The sequence below is a fragment of the Magnolia sinica genome, chromosome 15 (assembly GCF_029962835.1).
Source record: "Magnolia sinica isolate HGM2019 chromosome 15, MsV1, whole genome shotgun sequence".
Classification (NCBI taxonomy): domain Eukaryota; kingdom Viridiplantae; phylum Streptophyta; class Magnoliopsida; order Magnoliales; family Magnoliaceae; genus Magnolia; species Magnolia sinica.
In genome coordinates, this window is record NC_080587.1 from 1,273,490 (window position 1) to 1,292,064 (window position 18,575).

Genomic DNA, 18,575 nt, shown 5'->3' on the forward strand with positions numbered 1-18,575 from the left:
CTCCTAAAAATGGAATCCATTTTTCAATAATGGAGATCAAAATAACCATCACCTTTTCCATATTCCCACCTTGGATTCCTTGCATCCAAACAATGGTCTCCAAAAAAAAAAAAAAAAAAAAAAAATCCATAAAAATAATCACAAGCCTCATCCACAATCAAGATTACATGCTGACTGTTGTCTAATGAACCTAGGATTTTTAATTGTGTAACAAACAACTCTTAAAAATGGATTCCATTTTTAAGAGTTGCAAATCCATTTTTAAGAATTGTTTGTCCATTTTTCAACAATGGGGATTGAAATAATCATTACCTTTTCTATATTCCCACCTTGGATTCCATGTATCTAAATACTATGGTCTCCAAAATAATAATAATAATAATAATCTATAAAAATAATCACAAGCCTTATCCACAATCAGGATTACATGGTGACCGTTGTCTAATGAACCTAGAATTTTTAATTGCGTAACAAACTAAACTCGTAAAAATGGAATCCATTTTTCAACAATGGCGATCGAAATAATCATTGCCTTTTCCATATTCCCACCTTGGATTCCTTAGTATCCAAACACTATTGTCTCCAAATAAAAAATAAAAAATCCATAAAAATAATCAGGATTACATGGTGACCGTTGTCTAATGAACTTAGGATTTTTAATTGTGTAGCAAACAAGACTCTTAAAAATGGAATTTTTCAACAATAGTGCAATCGGAATAACCATTACCTTTTCCATATTCCCACTTTGAATTCCTTGTATCCAAACACAATGGTCTCCCATCACATATCAATTGCATAAGAAATTTCTCAAGTTTCAAGAAAATAAAGAACATGGTAAATTAGGCTATCTGGTTAAACTGTATCCTACAAGTATACAAATTTCATGAAAAGAGTAATACAATGTAGGAGAGTGGAGTGCGTGCTTATATATGTGCATCTTAGTGTTTGGGATTTTTATCAATTTTTGCTATATGGAAGCAAATTTAGAGAAGTTACAGATTTTCAGTCAAAAAATTCCATACAAGTCATCAGTGGGGATGATACCTGAGCAAGTCAATATCCCACCTTAGAATTCGGCTAGGTTTCATCAGAAGAACACCCAATATGGTAGACAGTGGCAACATCAGAGCTCTGATCTTTTTGCGGCAATGGCTGTTGGGTCGATGAGATTTTACTGGTGGAGGTCTGTTGATAGGGACGATGAACGGGAGGCAAGAACAAAGCCGTAGGCTTATCCATCATCAGGAGGCGTCGGCATTTACTGTACCATAAGAACATTGTAATTTTAAACCTACAAAGGTAATCAATGTGCACTACTCAAATGGTTATTCTTCAGACTACAGAGCGTGACTACAACTTACCTAGCACCAGGTGGGGGAGAATGTGCATCAGATCCACACTGTCCACCAGGTGTGCCACCACATTTTCACCATGGATCATAAAAATCAGTCCACTACAAGACTTGGGTGGGCCACACCATCAAGAACAGCGTAAAATCATGCCTAAAAACTCTAAATTCACATGGTGTGGCCTCCATGAGTCTTGGAATGTTTTATTTTTGGGGAACCCATTCATCCTATTGTGGCGGGTCAGAAGTGGATTGCGTGGCATATACACACCACGGTGGACCCCACACACAATTTGGATGATTTTAATGGTAGGACTTCCCATCTCAACTATTCCCTGTGGTGTAGCCCACCTGAGTCTTGAATTGGCCTGACTTTTGGGCCCCAGTCCAAAGGCAGGATGGTGCACCTGACGGATAGGGTGGATCTCATGCACATGAAGACCACCATCCACATCAGCGAATAGCCACAACCCCACATGATTATGCATATAGTCACACAAGGGTTTTCTTAGTTCTTCTTACCTGCAAGGCTTCGTAAACAGAGTTTCGTAGCTGCTAATCCATTGCTACAAGAAAACAACACGGGAAGAATGTTAGATCTAGTCAGAATGCACATTTGTCTTACATGAAAAAAGAGTTGTGTCCGGGAGATGATATGGTAGAGCCAAAGAACTCGAATATGGTGGAGCCATCTCTCTACAACACGGGTGTGAAGTTGATCTGTTAATCGAAACTGTCCATCAAGGAGTTATCAACATTTGATGGCCTCTGATCCAAAAATGGCACTAATTAGATGATCAGCGCAATCACTTTTCTTCATTTTCTGTCACTGAATGTCAACCATTAACAGCTTTTTCTTTGCTACCATCACTTTGTAGCCACTGTTTGATGGCTAGGATAATCCTGTACGCACATAACTTGAACAATTTTCCATCAATGGTCGAGTCCATTGGATGGATTTTTCGGATTAACATATGCCCGTACCACGTGCTATAGAGAGAGGGCTCTACCATATTCTGGTTCTTCTGGCTCTACTTTATCATCTTCCTGTGTGTCAAGAGTCAACAACCCTAACAGTTAATGGGTAAAAAGAGAATTTAAAAAAAAAAAAAATAGCATTCACAGACTGTAAACTCATTCTAAGTTAGAGAGAGAGAGAGAGAGAGAGAGAGAGAGAGAGAGAGTACCAAAAAGAGGTCCAGCGATGAATCAGCCTTAGCACCCACAAAATACTGCAACGCCTTATTAGCATGTTCCTGCAATTAAATAAAGAACAAAAACCAAGTAAATGAGCATTAAATGTCACCAACAACAGAGTTTAGGAGCCATTTGTTAGTTTCTATGAATATATGCTTCAGTGTCCGGCATGGACTGATGCCAGTTCCTACAGACTGATCACCTAATGGCCTATTTGGATGCACTCAAAAGGGCATTTTCAGAAAAGGGGATTTCAAGCCTGCTTTTTCAGTTGACTCAGCAAAAACAAATCAGATTTTCGTTTTTGCTGAGCCACTGTTTTAGCACCTATTTTGTCAAGCAGGAGATGGGTATTTGCATAGTGCATCAAAACACAGACCATCAACTGCCATTTGGATCAAACTGGTGTTTGGGCCTCAGACGCCTGTTCGGAGGGTGCATCCACACAGACCCTAAATCTCATCATGTGGTGGAAGAAACACTGGCAAACCACCATGAAAAATATTTTCACAAAAACATTTTCTTTTTACCATGATACTCGACAGTCCATCACCAGACAAGAATGAGATTGATGACAAGGCTGCCATGATGGCCACCGTCAGCAGTTGTGTTATGTTAAGAGTATATTTTTCCTTTCAATGATCACTTAGGTTATTTGAGACTAGCCAAGTTTAACGGAATCATGTAGACTGCATCAATTGTTACCGTGATGTGTTTGAATGCATGATAGACTGAAAAGCCTCTCGCATGAATATAACTGCCTCCCTACAAAACAATGTAACAAATTAGAGGTACTGGTAAGGAGTCTGAAATTAATAGGACAATGACATTTTGAAATGCTGATGATAAAAATAAGAGGTTTTGACATATAACACCCTCCCCTTTGGTTCAATGACAAGCAACATCCTCCCTTATGGGTTTTCCCAGATAACACCTTCTGCTTTCCGTATTTGATCAAAAACCACATGGTTAACTTCCATCAGCAAACTGTGAGAAGCATGTCAGATCCGATATAGTTGACTGTTTACCATGGACAGACCTTTTTAACTTTGTTTTAGGAAAGGGTTTGGGTTTGGGTTTAGGAGAAAAAAGAGGAGGTTAAGGTTAGGATTGGGGTTCTCCAGATTTGGGAGAGGAGTAATGTTGTCATTTTTTTCAAAAGATTTTACTAACCTAACCATGGATAGTTTTTCCATTCTAAAACTAAATGGCATGGTGGTTTTGTATCATATTTGAATAAACGGAAGGTGGTGGTTTTGTATCATATTTGAATAAACGGAAGGTGTCATTTGGAAAAACACAGGTAGGCGTTATTTGTATTTGGACCAAAAGGGAGGGTGCTATATGTCAAAACCTCTAAAAATAAATATAACGGAATCACTAGAAGAGCTTTGCTAAGTGCACGCGCATATGCAATAAAGCTCGTGTACACACCACACATGTGCTACATTCAAGATCTTATGCATCCATCGGGTTAGTCCAACCTTCTACATGTTTTCAAAATCAAGTCCAATCAGCATGTGGAACCCAATAATAGAAACAAGTGGATGGGTCAGAAAATTTCAGCCAAGTTTTTCAGAGCCTTACATTTGTTTTGCAAATTGTGGCCCACCTGACCAGTGCATCAACCTGATACTTGGACTACGATATCATGGGATGGATTGAATCTCAGACCTATCATGCCATGCTGGCACGTGTGGCGTGTACACGAGATTTATGGCACACATGCGTGCGGTTAGCAAAGCTCTTACTAGGTAACAACTAGAAGCTTCTCAAGCTCAAAAGATCAAATAAAATATTACAGAGAAAGAAAAGACTGGCAGGTGAACAAAACATGGATGATTTAAGACAAGTATCGGCAGCTATCCTGATTTTTGTTTGCCTACGGCATTAATAAGGGAGTTACTTGTTTTAGCAAGACAAAAAATAATTGAACTGCAAAATGGTAATTAGAAGACTCATAATATGAATAAAATTAGTGAAAATGAGCCAATTTGATATGATTACCTCATCGGGAGAGAAAAAGGCCACTGCATCAGGGTTTATAGAGCCTGCTGGATGCAATGATACAATGGCCCTGAAAACAGAAGGCACCAATAGCTCAACAACAGCCACCTGATCTGCAGCCACAGCACCCAGTGACCCCGTTCTTAATCTATTCGAACCGTGGTAAATCTGTTCTTTTGATAGATCTATGACGTTGTCATTTCCAGAAGATGACAATGAGGAAGCTCTTTTCAGCCAATCCAAGCGCTGGTAAGTGAAAACTCTCATGTTAGGTGCCTCTTTTTCCAAATGGATCAGAACATCAGATAGAGTTTTGTCTTCACTAATCTCATCTCTACGACTGATTGTTGACGCTTGCGAACTGCGATGTTTTTTCAAGGCTCCAAACTCTCCACCACATGCTTGGCCGAATGATTCATCCTCAAGGTGGGGAAAGAACCGCCTCTTCTGGTCTGTAAATGCCTTGAGAGCCAATCTGGGAACATTCAAGAACAATAATTGCAAAAGTGAACATTGTCTTTCTCAACCTTAGCGAATACCTTTCTAACATGGTTTAGTTTAATAGAAAAGCCAAGCCAATTAACCAAAACCAAACAAAGGCTAGTCAAAAATAATAATTCACATGAAAGATAAGTATAACCATAAGGCCATTTGAACGCAACCTCCGAAGGGACATTTGAGGCTTAAATGTGTTTTGATGTGCTGTTGATGTTGTGTGTAAAAACCAATTGGATTTGTTTTCGCCAAGCCGACCAAAAAAGGAGGCTTGAAACCCCTTTTTGAGGAAGTGCTTCCAAATGGGCCCTAAACGTTGCAAAGATCCAAAGTACCATGTTTCCACTCATTTGGTCATAAAAACATGAGTTTTCTCTTCTTCTTCTTCTTCTTCCTTCTTTTTATTTTATTTTATTTTTTTTTTTTTTTTTGTTGTTGGGGATCTCGAGTTTTTACTGTTGTATCCATTAAACTCGAGTTTTTACTGTTGTATCCATTAAATTTTCAGGAAGGTCTTCTAAAACAATCGTTTGGTTTTCAATAAATCAACAATTTATGCAAACATGATGCTAAAAATCAGTGAGAGATAAAGATGAGATTCGACCAAATGAAAACATCCTCAAAACTGCCAATTGACAAATGGAAAAAGTCGAAGGCAAGTTTGGATGTATTAGAACACGTGCAGATAAGTTTCTCGACTGCCATGCATCCTCAACCAAAAATGATGTTTGGAGTTATAATACAAAATGAGATTCCAATTCAATGGTTGAAGACCAGTTTGAATTGTGTACCGCCTGTCGCTGTAATACATGTGGAAAAAGGTTCAGTAATCTGGCCAGTGGACCCAACTGTAGATGGCCACACAGAGCAAAAATCGTGCAGATGTGGATCCCACATGTTTGTGTTTTTTTGGAAGGGTAGCCAAAAAATTATTCCCAGAAAGCCAAGATTAAAGTATAAGACTGATGATAAAGGATCAAACAGTAATAATGTCTCTTTTTTTATGGCATCTTTACTGCTAGCCACTAGACCTTTAGAAAGACCTCATCAGGGGAGGTCAACCTATTCTGGAAAGTCTTGTTGTTACGATCTTTACAAATCGACCAGATACCTGCTAGAAGAGCAAGTTGCCCAAGGACTCACTTTTTTCCTCTCTTCTAATAAAAAGTGCTGAAAAAGTCCCCTACACATTGAAAAGCACGAACTTCCACCATACCTTCTATGGAAAAAGAAAAAAAAAAAAAAAATTTGCGAAAAAGGTGGTCCAAAAATTCTACACTGGGAAGACACAATACACACCCATTCAGAATGACTACCAAGGTTATCAAAAGGAACATGCAATGCTCACCTACAACCCTCCCCAATCTTTCTAACAGGCTCCACTGCCAATGGACTCAGCCACAAAGCTATAACATGTTCAATCAACCTAGGAGTGGATAGAGTATTCGTGGATGCATAAAAAATAAACTCCAGCATGGTCCTTGAGTAAAGAAGATCCTTAGAGGCACACTTGTGTTCTCAACCTACTCTTTTCATATGCTTATTGCATATTCGACTCCTAATATCTATTTCATAAAGATACACACCTGCATATAACAATGTGAGTGAGGTTATGCATGTTCCATGTTTTTTTTTCCTTGATAGGCCACTGAAATTTATTAATTAAAAACCAAAGGAAACAAGGAACTTATCCATTAAGGCAATGGAAACATAAAAAGCAGCTCTAGATACGCCTCCTCTTGCCAAAAGCAATGGCTATGGTGTTGGCCTCTCTAGGAATCAAAGAATAAGAAGTACAAAGCATGGTCAATCTTTTAATCTTGCTAGCCCTAAGGAACCACTACAAAGCACGAGTGAGATCCTGAGAACCACGAAATGATGCGATTTGAATCTCCCTCCACAATGATCTTATACATATCTCCAAGCAGCTCCAACGAACGCAGTAACCTGATTTTAATTGCCTTTAACTCAGCCTGGTTAGAGTCGCCCATTCCAGAGGGACTGAGAACAGAAGTTTTGTTTGGCCTAGTTCATCTCTAACCATTCCCCCTACACCACATCTCTGGGGATTAACCATGCAGCTTTTGTGAACCTTAAGCCTACACCAACCTAGCGGAGGGAGAACCCAATTGGCACTCGGCTTCAGCTGGCTAGCTAAAGCAATCACCAAGCACATCAAGCCAACGCCATGGAAGCTCAAGAATAGAAACACCTTTAAATTCTTATGCCACCCAACTCCAATCAACTAGAGTGATCTTAACTCTTTCTGTAACATCATAAACCTATGCATGTTTCCAGATATACTTTGTTTCCTCTCTTTCCAGATGCAACCAAAAGATTCGAAAAATACGGTGTGCTCCACAAAACCCTATTGAACCCGCTAACTCCAAATAATTTGAAAAAAAAAAAAAACCAAATATCGTGAGCCATGATCCACTGAAGGAATAGTTGGTTGATAGCTCGTCTTTTTAGCAGAGTACCCACATGTCTGGAATAGCCACATTCCTTTTTTTAAAGATCTTCTATTGCTTTTCTTTTTAAAATTTGTCAAGTGCCAGAATGCTATAAGCCACAACAGTCCAATAAAACACTTTTAACTCTTGGCGATGTATACAATTTCCAAATTCTAGCATATTCAGGGCATCACGGTTACTTCTGGCACAAAGTTTTGACAAAAAATTGAATATTCCTTTATGAAATCTTTGGCAAAGAAATCAATTTCCATGGATATATACGGATCCCCTATTTGAGGAGGAGGGGCGCAAGGAAATCGATTTCCATTTCCCATGCTTTTCTAAAAAAATGCATATCAATTTCTTTCAAAAATATGATAAATGCACATTCCAAGGTTATGAGAGACTCATCATTTGACTGTACACCTAACATTTTCACCACACTCAATTACTATTGGATTCTATAGTCTACCATTTCCTCTTGATTCCATAGGAGTGTCCATGTTCATCTATTGAATTCTCTGTATCCAAACATGTCCTTAGGGAATTGGGCCCAAATACGCATGTCAGTCTGGCAGCATCCATACTTCGTTTAGATCGAAGAATTTGTGTTTTCTTAGAGGGTATTTGGATATGAAGAATCCAAAACACAGATATGGAGAACCCCTTGGAAATTTGACAGCCTAGAAAATAGTGGAAATATCGACAGGCCAATGATCAATATCCGTTATTATTTGTTTCCCACGATTGATTTACATGGAAATGTTTCCACGCTTGATTTTCATGGAATGTTGAAATGTCAATGATTTGTGGTGAGGAGCATCTCTTACTACCCATGGATTAGACTTTTAGGAAGAAATCAATTTACTAATTTTCTAAGAATGGCAGTCAATTTCCACAGCTAATTTTTCTTACAATACATATGGTGAAAAACACCATATCTGAGGAAACCAATTTCATTTCCAACCATCAACTTCCCAAAAAGCCCATGAAGTTTCTTATAAATGAAAGTTTCAAACAATTTTACCTCCAAACCCTTCAAACCGGTTTTTAATCTTAACAAACTTTGATCAGAAATTTGCAGCCTAGTGCCACTGGCATGTTGCCCACCCAAGTATCCTCCCAAAAGAGAAATTCTTCCCCATCTCCCAGTAATGATCCGATGCATTCTATAAATACTTTCCCCACCCATTTTAAAACATCTAAAAAATTTGTTAACTCCTGAACATATGACCCTTTTGCCTCTAATCAACCCACCTAGGAGCAATCCTCCATCCTTCTCGCCATATTTGCTAGATGTAAAAGTGCACAATACAGTTCCACACTCTACCCCAAACTGCCTCCACCGCCACTTGGAGAGGAGAACTTAATTCCTTTCACGAATCCGCTCAATAACATTTACACCTTCCTACCTAATTCTTTTCACAAATTCACTCAATACTAATTCCACCTTCCTCCTAAGGTTTTTGAAGCTCCCACCTTATACGGTGGTATTAAAGCTGTTCCCTCTTCCTTCCCATAGGAAATCACATTGGATCTTCTTGAGTCATGATCCAAAACAAGGATAGATAATATGTCAAGGGGTTAGGGGAGTTGCTTTGATGAGGATGATTTGGTCCCCCCACCAATGACAAATATGATTTTTTCCAAGCTGATCATTTTTATTTTTTTTCTCTGATCTCTCCACCACCAGATCCCACGTAGAAGCCGCCTTTGGGTTCACTCCAAGCAGCAAAACCAGGTAGCCAATGGAGGGCCACAACCTTACACCTAACTTTGATGCTAGACAATTTGTCAAATCGCCCAGTGCTAGGGAATTTTTTTTCTGAGATTCACCCTTGGACAACAAGGTAAGATAAATTTCACGGTTATATTCGCATGTGAGGCTTTTTCTATTAGCGACTAATAGGGAACTTCCCCATGCGCACAAAGTCATTTTTGCATGATCCATGGCTGGTTTATTGAAGCAATTGATCTAATGGCCCCTACCATGGATAGAATCAATAGACCCAAACACATACCAAGTTGGAAGATCAAAAAAAAAAAAAAAACAGTTGGAAGATCCAAATTCCAAGCCACCCAATGTTTGGCCGTTGTTCCATTGAATGTCGATTGTTTGTATATTTCTTCTTAATGCTTGTCCAGTTGAAGGGATTCAACATGGTCCATCCATGATCAGAGTCCTTGGTCTGGATTACAAAATCACAGAGTTAGTCCAGATCACAAAATCCTTGACCCTCAGTCCCTCAGTCCCTCCCTACCTACCTCTCTTACAAATTCTGTTTACAACCAGGAAGTTTCCTATTAGTCAATGAAACAATCAATAATATGAAATATAGTTTTGAACCTTGTGATTGGCAAAACGGGATTACCAAACCACAGATCAAAAGGCTGGGAAAAGGCTATGATGATGATGATGCTTTTCTAACAATTTTCTCACGGTTTTGACGAGCCAAAAGGGATACCATAATAGTAATACCATAATCGATACTGGTGTGGAAGGCTTCAAGAAATGCAAAATCATAAACGAATTGAACCTGAAATTTCTCCAGTGTCTTTTTTCTGGGCTACAATGGCATACATAAAGGACTACAGATGCCTCGATCCCTCACTCCATTTTATTACACTCTCTTCCCACTCTACATAATCTTGTCAATATATAGGCATAATAAGCATGGAATGTGATTATAAATAAATAAAATTATCTCTTGACTTACCTAGTTCTATCAACAGCAGATGCACCAGCCTGACCAGCAAGTTGACGCTTCCAAGCATATGCAACAACGGCACCATCAGGACAAACAAGGGGCATGTGCAAACCCCATGAATTACCGCGTGACCGAAGAGAGCCATTTAGAACTCCAGAAGCTTCCAGTTGCCTTCCTACCAACAAAAGAAACTGAAGGTTTAGCAGCAGTACAACACAATGATAGAACAAACTATTGCTTGATGCTCTAAAACAAAAGCCAAAATCTTTTAATTGATGAAGCAAATGGGAAAATGTACAATGTTTAGCCGACCAAAGCAGCACTTTGTGTTTGACTAGCATAATCATAGGTGGGCCCCAACTTTCTTTCACCTAGAATACTCATTTTGAAAGGAACCATCATTTTTTAAGGGCGCCATCATGAATACAACATCCCAAACCTCCCCATAAAACAACATTAGCCACAAGGTCAGCATATAACTTTTTTCCCATTGTATGTGGACCGTTAAACGAACTCTGCCTGGTAGTGAATACATTAGCCGGTCCCAAGCACATGAAAGGAGGCTTGATGTCAGGTTGGCATCCGGTCGTTGAACCTTTGCCAAGTTACCATTACAAGTCCTAGCTGACCCCAAATACGTTGTGCAAGGCTATGATGACTAGGAATGTGGACCATTAGCTAAACCACCCATTTGCATACCACCAATAAGACAATTAATATTATGTGATGAGGTTAATTTTTGTGATATGGCCAAGAGATGATAGGTCTGTCAAGTGAATGGTTGTTTGCGTAGAGCATCACATATACCCTGGGAATCTGTGTAAACAGTAACTACCCAATGCTTGGCCAAACAAACTGAAAATTTTGCTCCTCCTACCAACAAACAATGCCCACCATATGCTGATGGAAATTGTTCATTATGGTGGGCAGTATTATGGATAAACAATGTTCTAAAAGCCTAATCCGTCGGATGGTCTTCACCATAGGAAAGGTTGACATTCTCCGTGGATCACCAGTTTTGTTGTTCTCGAACCATCCATTTGAAAGTCACCGATTGGATGGATAAGTTAGTTTGATAATGAAGATTTTTTGTCAGGGCCCATCCCATGACAAGCCCCATAAAATGAATGGCATGGAGAACCAAAAGGCTTACTGTCAGCTGTTGAGCCTATAAAATAAGCTTTTGTTTGCAATAAGTATCATGCAATAGCAATAGAAACACAACAATATGGATGGTTGCTAATTCATCTCTACATCTCCACCCAGCACATGGCACTTGTCTTGATTCTGCCAGGCTACCGTATGGACAGGACCTATCTCAAGAACTAGACATCCCTGCCCGCATGAATTTCACCCATCGAATGCATAACATCTTCCTTTTTTTTTTAGCTTTAGCTCTTAAATTAGTTGTCTGCAGCAGTGGAAATGGGCCAAGCTTGGAAACATCAGCAGGCCCAACAAGGTGAGTACCATGCAACTGAGACTAACTCGAATTCTTTTCATCTATTGTAATAAATAAATAAATCACCCATTTCTCCTCCAACCACTTAGATCTAGGTTATTGAAGTCTCTAGAGATGATTATGGAGCCTTCCATAAATTTATTAGTTTAATTAAAATATTTTAATAAAACCCATTAGTTTATTAAAAAAATTAATCAGGTACACATTCAGCATTTTGGATTTGATATTTATTGCAATTCTATGTCACGCTTTTTTATTAAGTAATGAAACTTTTATTTAAAAAAGAGCCAAAAAGGTCATAGAAAATTACAGCCCAAACAAGAAACAGAGATTACAATTATCAAGGTCCTTTAGACAAGAGACCCATCACACCACTTCTAGCTTTATCCTTCTAATAATATCCAGTACTGATCCAACCTTGTTTTAGAACCACCGACCATTTCTTTTCCCCTAAATGACCAAAATATCTCCATGAAAACCAGCCACCACACCCTCACTCCTTTCTTCCCAGCTTTCCTCCACACCAAGACATTAGAAGTTCTTCAATTGTCTATAGCATAACCCACGACACGTTGAAAAGAGCAAGGAAATGACTCCACATCTCTTGGACAAATGGACAATGAATGAAAGATGATTAATCAATTCCGCATCTTTCTTGCACATCATGCAAGTGTTGGGAAGCACTATGGAACTTTTCTGGAGGTTGTCAATTGTTAGCACCCTCTTCTTCCCTACTAACCACACAAAGGCTGTAACCTTGGGAGGGGCCCCATAGGACCAAAAGCTGGAAGTGAAACCACGTCTCTTCCCAACCATAGGACTTTGATGCATATTATAAAATGAACTTGACCTATCCATTCTCCAAACCAACGAGTCCTTTTCACCCAAGGATGGAAAGCAGTTCTGAAGCTGCTCTTGAAGTCTAACAAAGTCATCCACTTCCTCATCTAACAAATTTCTACGACATGGGAAAGGCTAGACAATTGCGTCTCCGCATTGAGAGAAACAACAAGCAACCACAATGCTCCTATCCATAGCAAGGTGAGCTAATCGCAGAAGCTCTTCCAAAAGCATCTCATCCCCAAGCCACACATCATCCTAAAACTGAATCCTCTACTCATCCCCAATAGAGAAGCTAATTACCTCCCAAATCTTTTTTTTCATTCTGGCAATTGCCTTCTATGATCCTAATGCCCAGTATAATGAGGATTCCTTAACCCACCATCCCCCTTCCTGAAACCCATACCTATTTGTCATAACCTTTCTCCACAAACTGCCTTCATGCCGAACCTCCACACCCACTTTTCAAGTAATGCAAGGTTCATGTTTTCCAAGTCCCTTGTTCCACCCTTCAGACTTCCTCCCACTCTAGCAAATGAAATTTCTACTTCTCATATGCGCCTCGCCACAAGAAATCCCGACACAACCTTTCCAACCTATCCAACACAAACTTCAAGCACTTAAAGAGAGACATGAAAAACTTGGCCAGTTAGATAAGAGTTGCTTTAATTAGCACCACCCAACCACCCAAAGACAAATAGTGGCTCTTCCAACATGATAGGTTCCTTTCAAGTTTGCCAATGACCCATCCCATTAGTGCATTGTTGGCTTGCTGATGCATAGGGGAAGACCCAAGTACGACAAAGGAAGAGCTCCCGCGCTACAACCAAAGACCTCTACCAACCTATCTACCTCGACCTTTGACAAATGCACACCCAACCATTCACTCATGGTAATGTTCATTTTCAACCCTCGATATTGCTTCAAAGGCACCTTACAATTTTCCTTAAATTGCCCACCATCTCCAACTTCGTATTACAAAAGATAATAGTGTCGTCACCTCATTGGCAAACAGTGGTAAGATATCTGAAGGCCCGTGTTATCGACCCGAAATCCACTAAGGAGGCCAACCGACCCTTTTCCAACATTTTGCTAAGCACCTATGCCACCACCATAAAGAGGAATGGAGAGAAAGGATCACTCTACGATAAGCCCATTGAAGCATTGAAAAAGCCTTTGAGGGAACCATAAACCAACACAGAAAATCTAGCCAATAGGATCAAACTTGAATCAATCATTGCCACCTATCCCACACCTGAACCTCCCAAGCATGTAATCAAGAAACTCCCAGTCAATGTGGTCGTATGCTTTCTAAATGTCCAACTTACAGATAATGCCCTTTTTACCTTCTCTATATCGGGAATCAATGCTTTCTCAAGTCAACATGGTCGTATATTGCGCATTAACCAGATTTTATCTTAAAATTAGATCGTGGTCTTCAGAAAAGTCCTAATGTTGTTTAGGGACTAGGCTCGTTAGGCTGGGGTTGTTCTCTTTAGGGTTTTAGCCAGCCTTGGGGGCTACATTTGCATAGTTTTCTTTGATTTTTTTTTATTTTTTTTCCCATGTTGTGCTATCTTCTTTTCTGTTCTTTTAATAAAATTTCATCTTTCAAAAAAAAAAAAAAAAAAAAATCTTAAAATTAGACCACAAACCAATTTCATTTTTTAAAATCTATGTACATTTAAACTTTTTTCCTCGTGTTTTGAGGAAAAAAGGGGTGCTTCAGCCCAACTAGGCCAAGTCACCCAACTTGTCCAGAATGACACAACTCAGCACCAAACAAGTCGGTCTGAGTCTTAAAACCATGCTTTAGGTTGTCCATCTTTATCAAAGAAACAGTCCAACAGACAAACCTAACCATTCCATCAATGGCCAACAAACTTTATGATCCGCATCAATAATGACTATGAAGACTCAATCATCAATTTGCACCAACGGAACCCAAATTTGATTTCCATCAATTGCAAGACCCTTTTTCCCAATGAAACTGGTCAAAATCACCAATAGAGGAACTTCATCTTTTTTCCTCTCCCACTCCACAAATTTTGGTCATTTCTGCAATTGCCCAATTCATAGAGTAAAGGCAGCTAGCCAGCTACCCAAACAACTCAACAGCACACTTCAGGAATTTCACGAAATTCATGAATAAGCTGGCATTTTGGACCGTCCGACACCTATATACCATTACAACGTCATCAAAACTATATATATCTCGAAATAGGTGAATCAAAACACGACCTGAATACTGAAAACCCTAACTCTAGGAGCAGAACTACAAAGGAAGGGAAATCTACCGACAGTACGAAGATCTTGAAGGTGCTGCCGCATCGAAGCTTCTTCCTTGAGGATCAAACGCAGAGGCTTGTCTGATTGGGAGTGAGGGCGGGCCGCTGCTGCTACGACAAAGAGAGCTTCCAGGAGGCGATCAGCGCCAAGGCGAATGTCAGCGATGAGACGGCCCGCCGACGATAGACGGTCCATGGCCAGCGCCACCTGCTTCGGCGGAGCTTCCGCCGTGGAGTCGCCGGATTCCGGCGGACCGGTTGGGGTCGTGGTGGCGGCAGGCGGAGGGTGAGATTGCTGCATTTTTATTTCTCTCTCAGTCACTCCACGCCGGATTTTTTATTCTCCTCTTCTATTCCTTTCTGCTTTTGAAGGTCTGTGCGAGTAAGTAAGAATAAGAAAGAGGGAGAGAACCTCGAAAGGTACTCGCGTTTTCAGTTTGTAAAAATGGGGCCGTGGTTCGCTGATCCAGACCGTTCATTTATTAGTGCCACCATGGATGGACCATGCTTCAAAACCCTCAAAGACTGGAAGCTCCTACCCTGTCTAACTTGGGTCTTCTTTTTATTTGAATATGGACCATTGGTAGAATTCCTACCTTCCTGTACATGTAAAAATTAAAATCTACTCTATCTATCAAGTGGGAACCTTTTTTTTTTTTAGCCAAACGTGTAAAAATCAGACCAGGGGGTAAAATGGGCCACGCAAATGGGACGAATGTATACTCGCGGCTTCAGTGGATCCCTATTGGGCCCACCTTGATGTATGTACCTTACATCCATGCTGTCCATCCGTTTTGACCGATCATGTTAAGGTATGAATCCAAAAATGAATTAGATCCAGTTCTTAGATGGACCGCACCACAGGAAACGGTGGTGATTGAATACATACCACTAAAAACTTATGGGGGGCGACGGGAATGTTTATTTTCCATCCAATCTGTTGATAAGGTCACAAAGACATGGACGAAGGGACCATTCAAATATCAGTTTGATCCAAAACTTTTAGATCTACCAAAATGTTTTTAGTGGTCAGTAATCAATCCGTGGTGTGGTCCACCTAAGGTATATACATCACAGTTCGCTCCATGGGGATCCGGGCCACCTTGATGTATCTTCGTTACATCCGCACTGTCCATACGTTTTGAAAGCTCATTTTATAGCATCATTCCAAAAATTAAGAATATCCCAAGTCTTAGATGGACCATACCACAGGAAACGGTTGTGATTGAATACCCACGGTTAAAAACATCTTGGGAGCCATCAGAATATTTCTTTGCCATCCTACCTGTTGATAAGGTCAAAAATACCTGTATGAAGTGACCACACAAATATCAGCCTGAACCAAAACTTTTGTGGCCCACAAGAAGTTTTTAATGATCAATCACCACTCTTTCTCATAGTGTGGTCCACATGAGATTTATATCTTCTTCAAATTTTTTGGGTCATACTCTAAAATGATCTTTCAAAACGTATGAACGGCTTGGATGGAATGGAGATACATCAAGGTGGGTTCCACTGTCAGGGATCCACCTACCTCTGGATCACGGAAGCCGCGCCCTCTGAGTTCAGTCGGTGTGGCCCACCTATGTTTTTGATTGGGCTGAGTTTTGTGTGAGTCAACAGATGAACGGATTTGATGAAAGATAAACACTCGATGGCCCCACACACATACAACATCGTAGCCCCAAGGTGTAACATGCGTAATATAGGGCTAGGGTCCACCGCAATATGATGGAGATGCACACCATTGATAAGCTCCTACATAGACCATTGATGAGGAAGTTGCATGGACTGCATCCATCGTCTATCCAGACCATTGATTTTGTGGGCCTCACAGTGGATAAGCCACAGAAAGTTGGACGCTTGTAGCTGGCCCTGATATTTGGTTCTGACCGTCCATTTGCTGAGATAGGATTGCCTGCTGATGGAGCTTTTGGGTTGCTCATCAAATAACATATTGCCAAGTGGACAATTGATCAGGTGGGCCCGTTAACATGCCCTGGCCAGGAAATCAGGTGGGCCAAAAAATCAAGTGGGCACGTGCAAAAAACCTGAAGTTGGAAGAAATGGGCAGTGTGAGTTCAATGCACGTGACCCACCTGATGAACGTTCCTGCCTACTATGTTGGGACAGCATGTTCACAGTGGCCCATTTGTTGAATGGCCCAGATTGCACCTTGAAGTAGACCCATCAGCAAAATTGCACGGATTGGATGATCCTCTCGTACCAAATGGTAGGCCCTGTTGAGAGTGCTGTAAGGGCCATATTCAATGGAAATGACCAATTATCAACGGTTAGGATCGTCTAATCTGGAAGATTTCTGGGCACCCAGATCCACAGGAAGGGGTCATCAGATGCACGCGGGAAGAAGAACACAGCTTGCTGAGCAAGATGCCGTACATGTGGGTCCCAGCCAAATGATCATTCTCTGTCTGAATGCGGATTACAGATGTTTGTCCACCTTGACCACACATCACTGGTAACATCGATCGAGATCTTAGGACCGTCCATTCACAACAATCTAGAGTAAGGCCCGATGATCAAGGGTTCGGATCATCAAAATTCGGGCACCACATGCATAAAACCCAACAAATCAGTGATTGACGCACAGCCAAGCGAATTAGGTGAGACCCCGGCCCCACCCAAGACGGTGTGGAACTTACCGTCGGGGCCACATTGATGTATGTAATCTGTATCCAAGCCGTCCATCCGTTTTTCCAGATCATTTTAGGGCATTATGCCAAAAATGAAGCAGATCCAAATATCGGTTGGACCATACCATTGGAAACGGTAGTGATTGAAGCCCAACCATTAAAAACTTCTTAGGGCACACCTTAGTATTTCCATAGTGTTTATTTGCCATCCAATCTATTTATAAGGTCACATAAGCCTGTATGAAGGGAAAAATAATAAAATCATCTTGATCCGAAACTTTTGTGGCCCACTAATGGACAATCACCACTGTTTAATATGGTATGGTCCACCTGATAATTGGATCTGCTTTTTTGGAATAATGCCCTAAAATGACCTGGAAAAACAGATCAACGGCATGGTACATAATACATACATCAAGGTTTATCCACACCGTCCATCTAGTTTGATAGATCATTTAACAGCATGAACCTAAAAATGAGGCAGATCTAAAGCTCAGGTGGACCAAACCACGGGAAGCCATTGCGACAATGATGTCCACCGTTGAAACCTTCCTATGGCCCACCGTGATGTTTATCTGGGATCCAACCTGTTCATAAGGTCACACAGACCTGTATTAAGTAAAAACATAAATATTAGGTTATCCAAAACTTCAGTGGCTCCCGAGACATTTTCAAACAGTAGGTGTTCAATCCCCACTGCTTCCTGTGGTGTGGTCCACTTGAGCCTTAGATCTGCCTCTTTTTTTGGTTCATGCCCTAAAATGATATTTCAAAATGTAAGGTGTGGATAAAACACATACATCATGGTGGGCCCCATAGACCCCCTGACAGAACTGTTCGTATCTAGCTAGATTCTGGTGGGGCTAGTATCCAATCCACGCCCTAAAAATAGGTTGCTTTACTCAAGTCGAGCATCTGCGAGAATTCAAAATTTGTTTGAGAGTATGACACGGCCCAAGTTGAAATGACTCGCCAAGTCAGATGTGAAGGCATTTATTTTAATTATTTGATGTAATTAATCAAGTAAAGACTCTAATCTATCCATCTTCGAGTGAACCCAACTCAGCTAGACATCAAGTGAAATCTAGTTGAATTGCCATATGCGCCCACGCATTTGTGGACA

General features: G+C 40.5%; 1 protein-coding gene across 2 annotated transcripts; it reads right to left on the minus strand.

Moving 5' to 3' along the window:
* Window positions 1-710: 710 nt before the first annotated feature.
* On the minus strand, window positions 711-15,214 carry LOC131227185 (mediator of RNA polymerase II transcription subunit 27). 2 transcript variants are annotated; one of them, XM_058222928.1, is made up of 7 exons: window positions 14,808-15,189; window positions 10,218-10,383; window positions 4,553-5,027; window positions 3,251-3,310; window positions 2,536-2,604; window positions 1,871-1,914; window positions 711-1,261 (listed from the first exon to the last, which is right to left on the minus strand). In XM_058222928.1, exons 1-7 carry the CDS (start codon window positions 15,097-15,099, stop codon window positions 1,078-1,080), a joined length of 1,290 nt encoding a protein of 429 aa, XP_058078911.1. In that variant the 5' UTR covers window positions 15,100-15,189; the 3' UTR covers window positions 711-1,077. The 2 variants fall into 2 exon arrangements, with proteins under 2 accessions (XP_058078911.1, XP_058078912.1); XM_058222929.1 differs by lacking the exon at window positions 3,251-3,310 and having other exon boundaries at window positions 14,808-15,214.
* Between the last annotated feature and the right edge of the window lie 3,361 nt (window positions 15,215-18,575).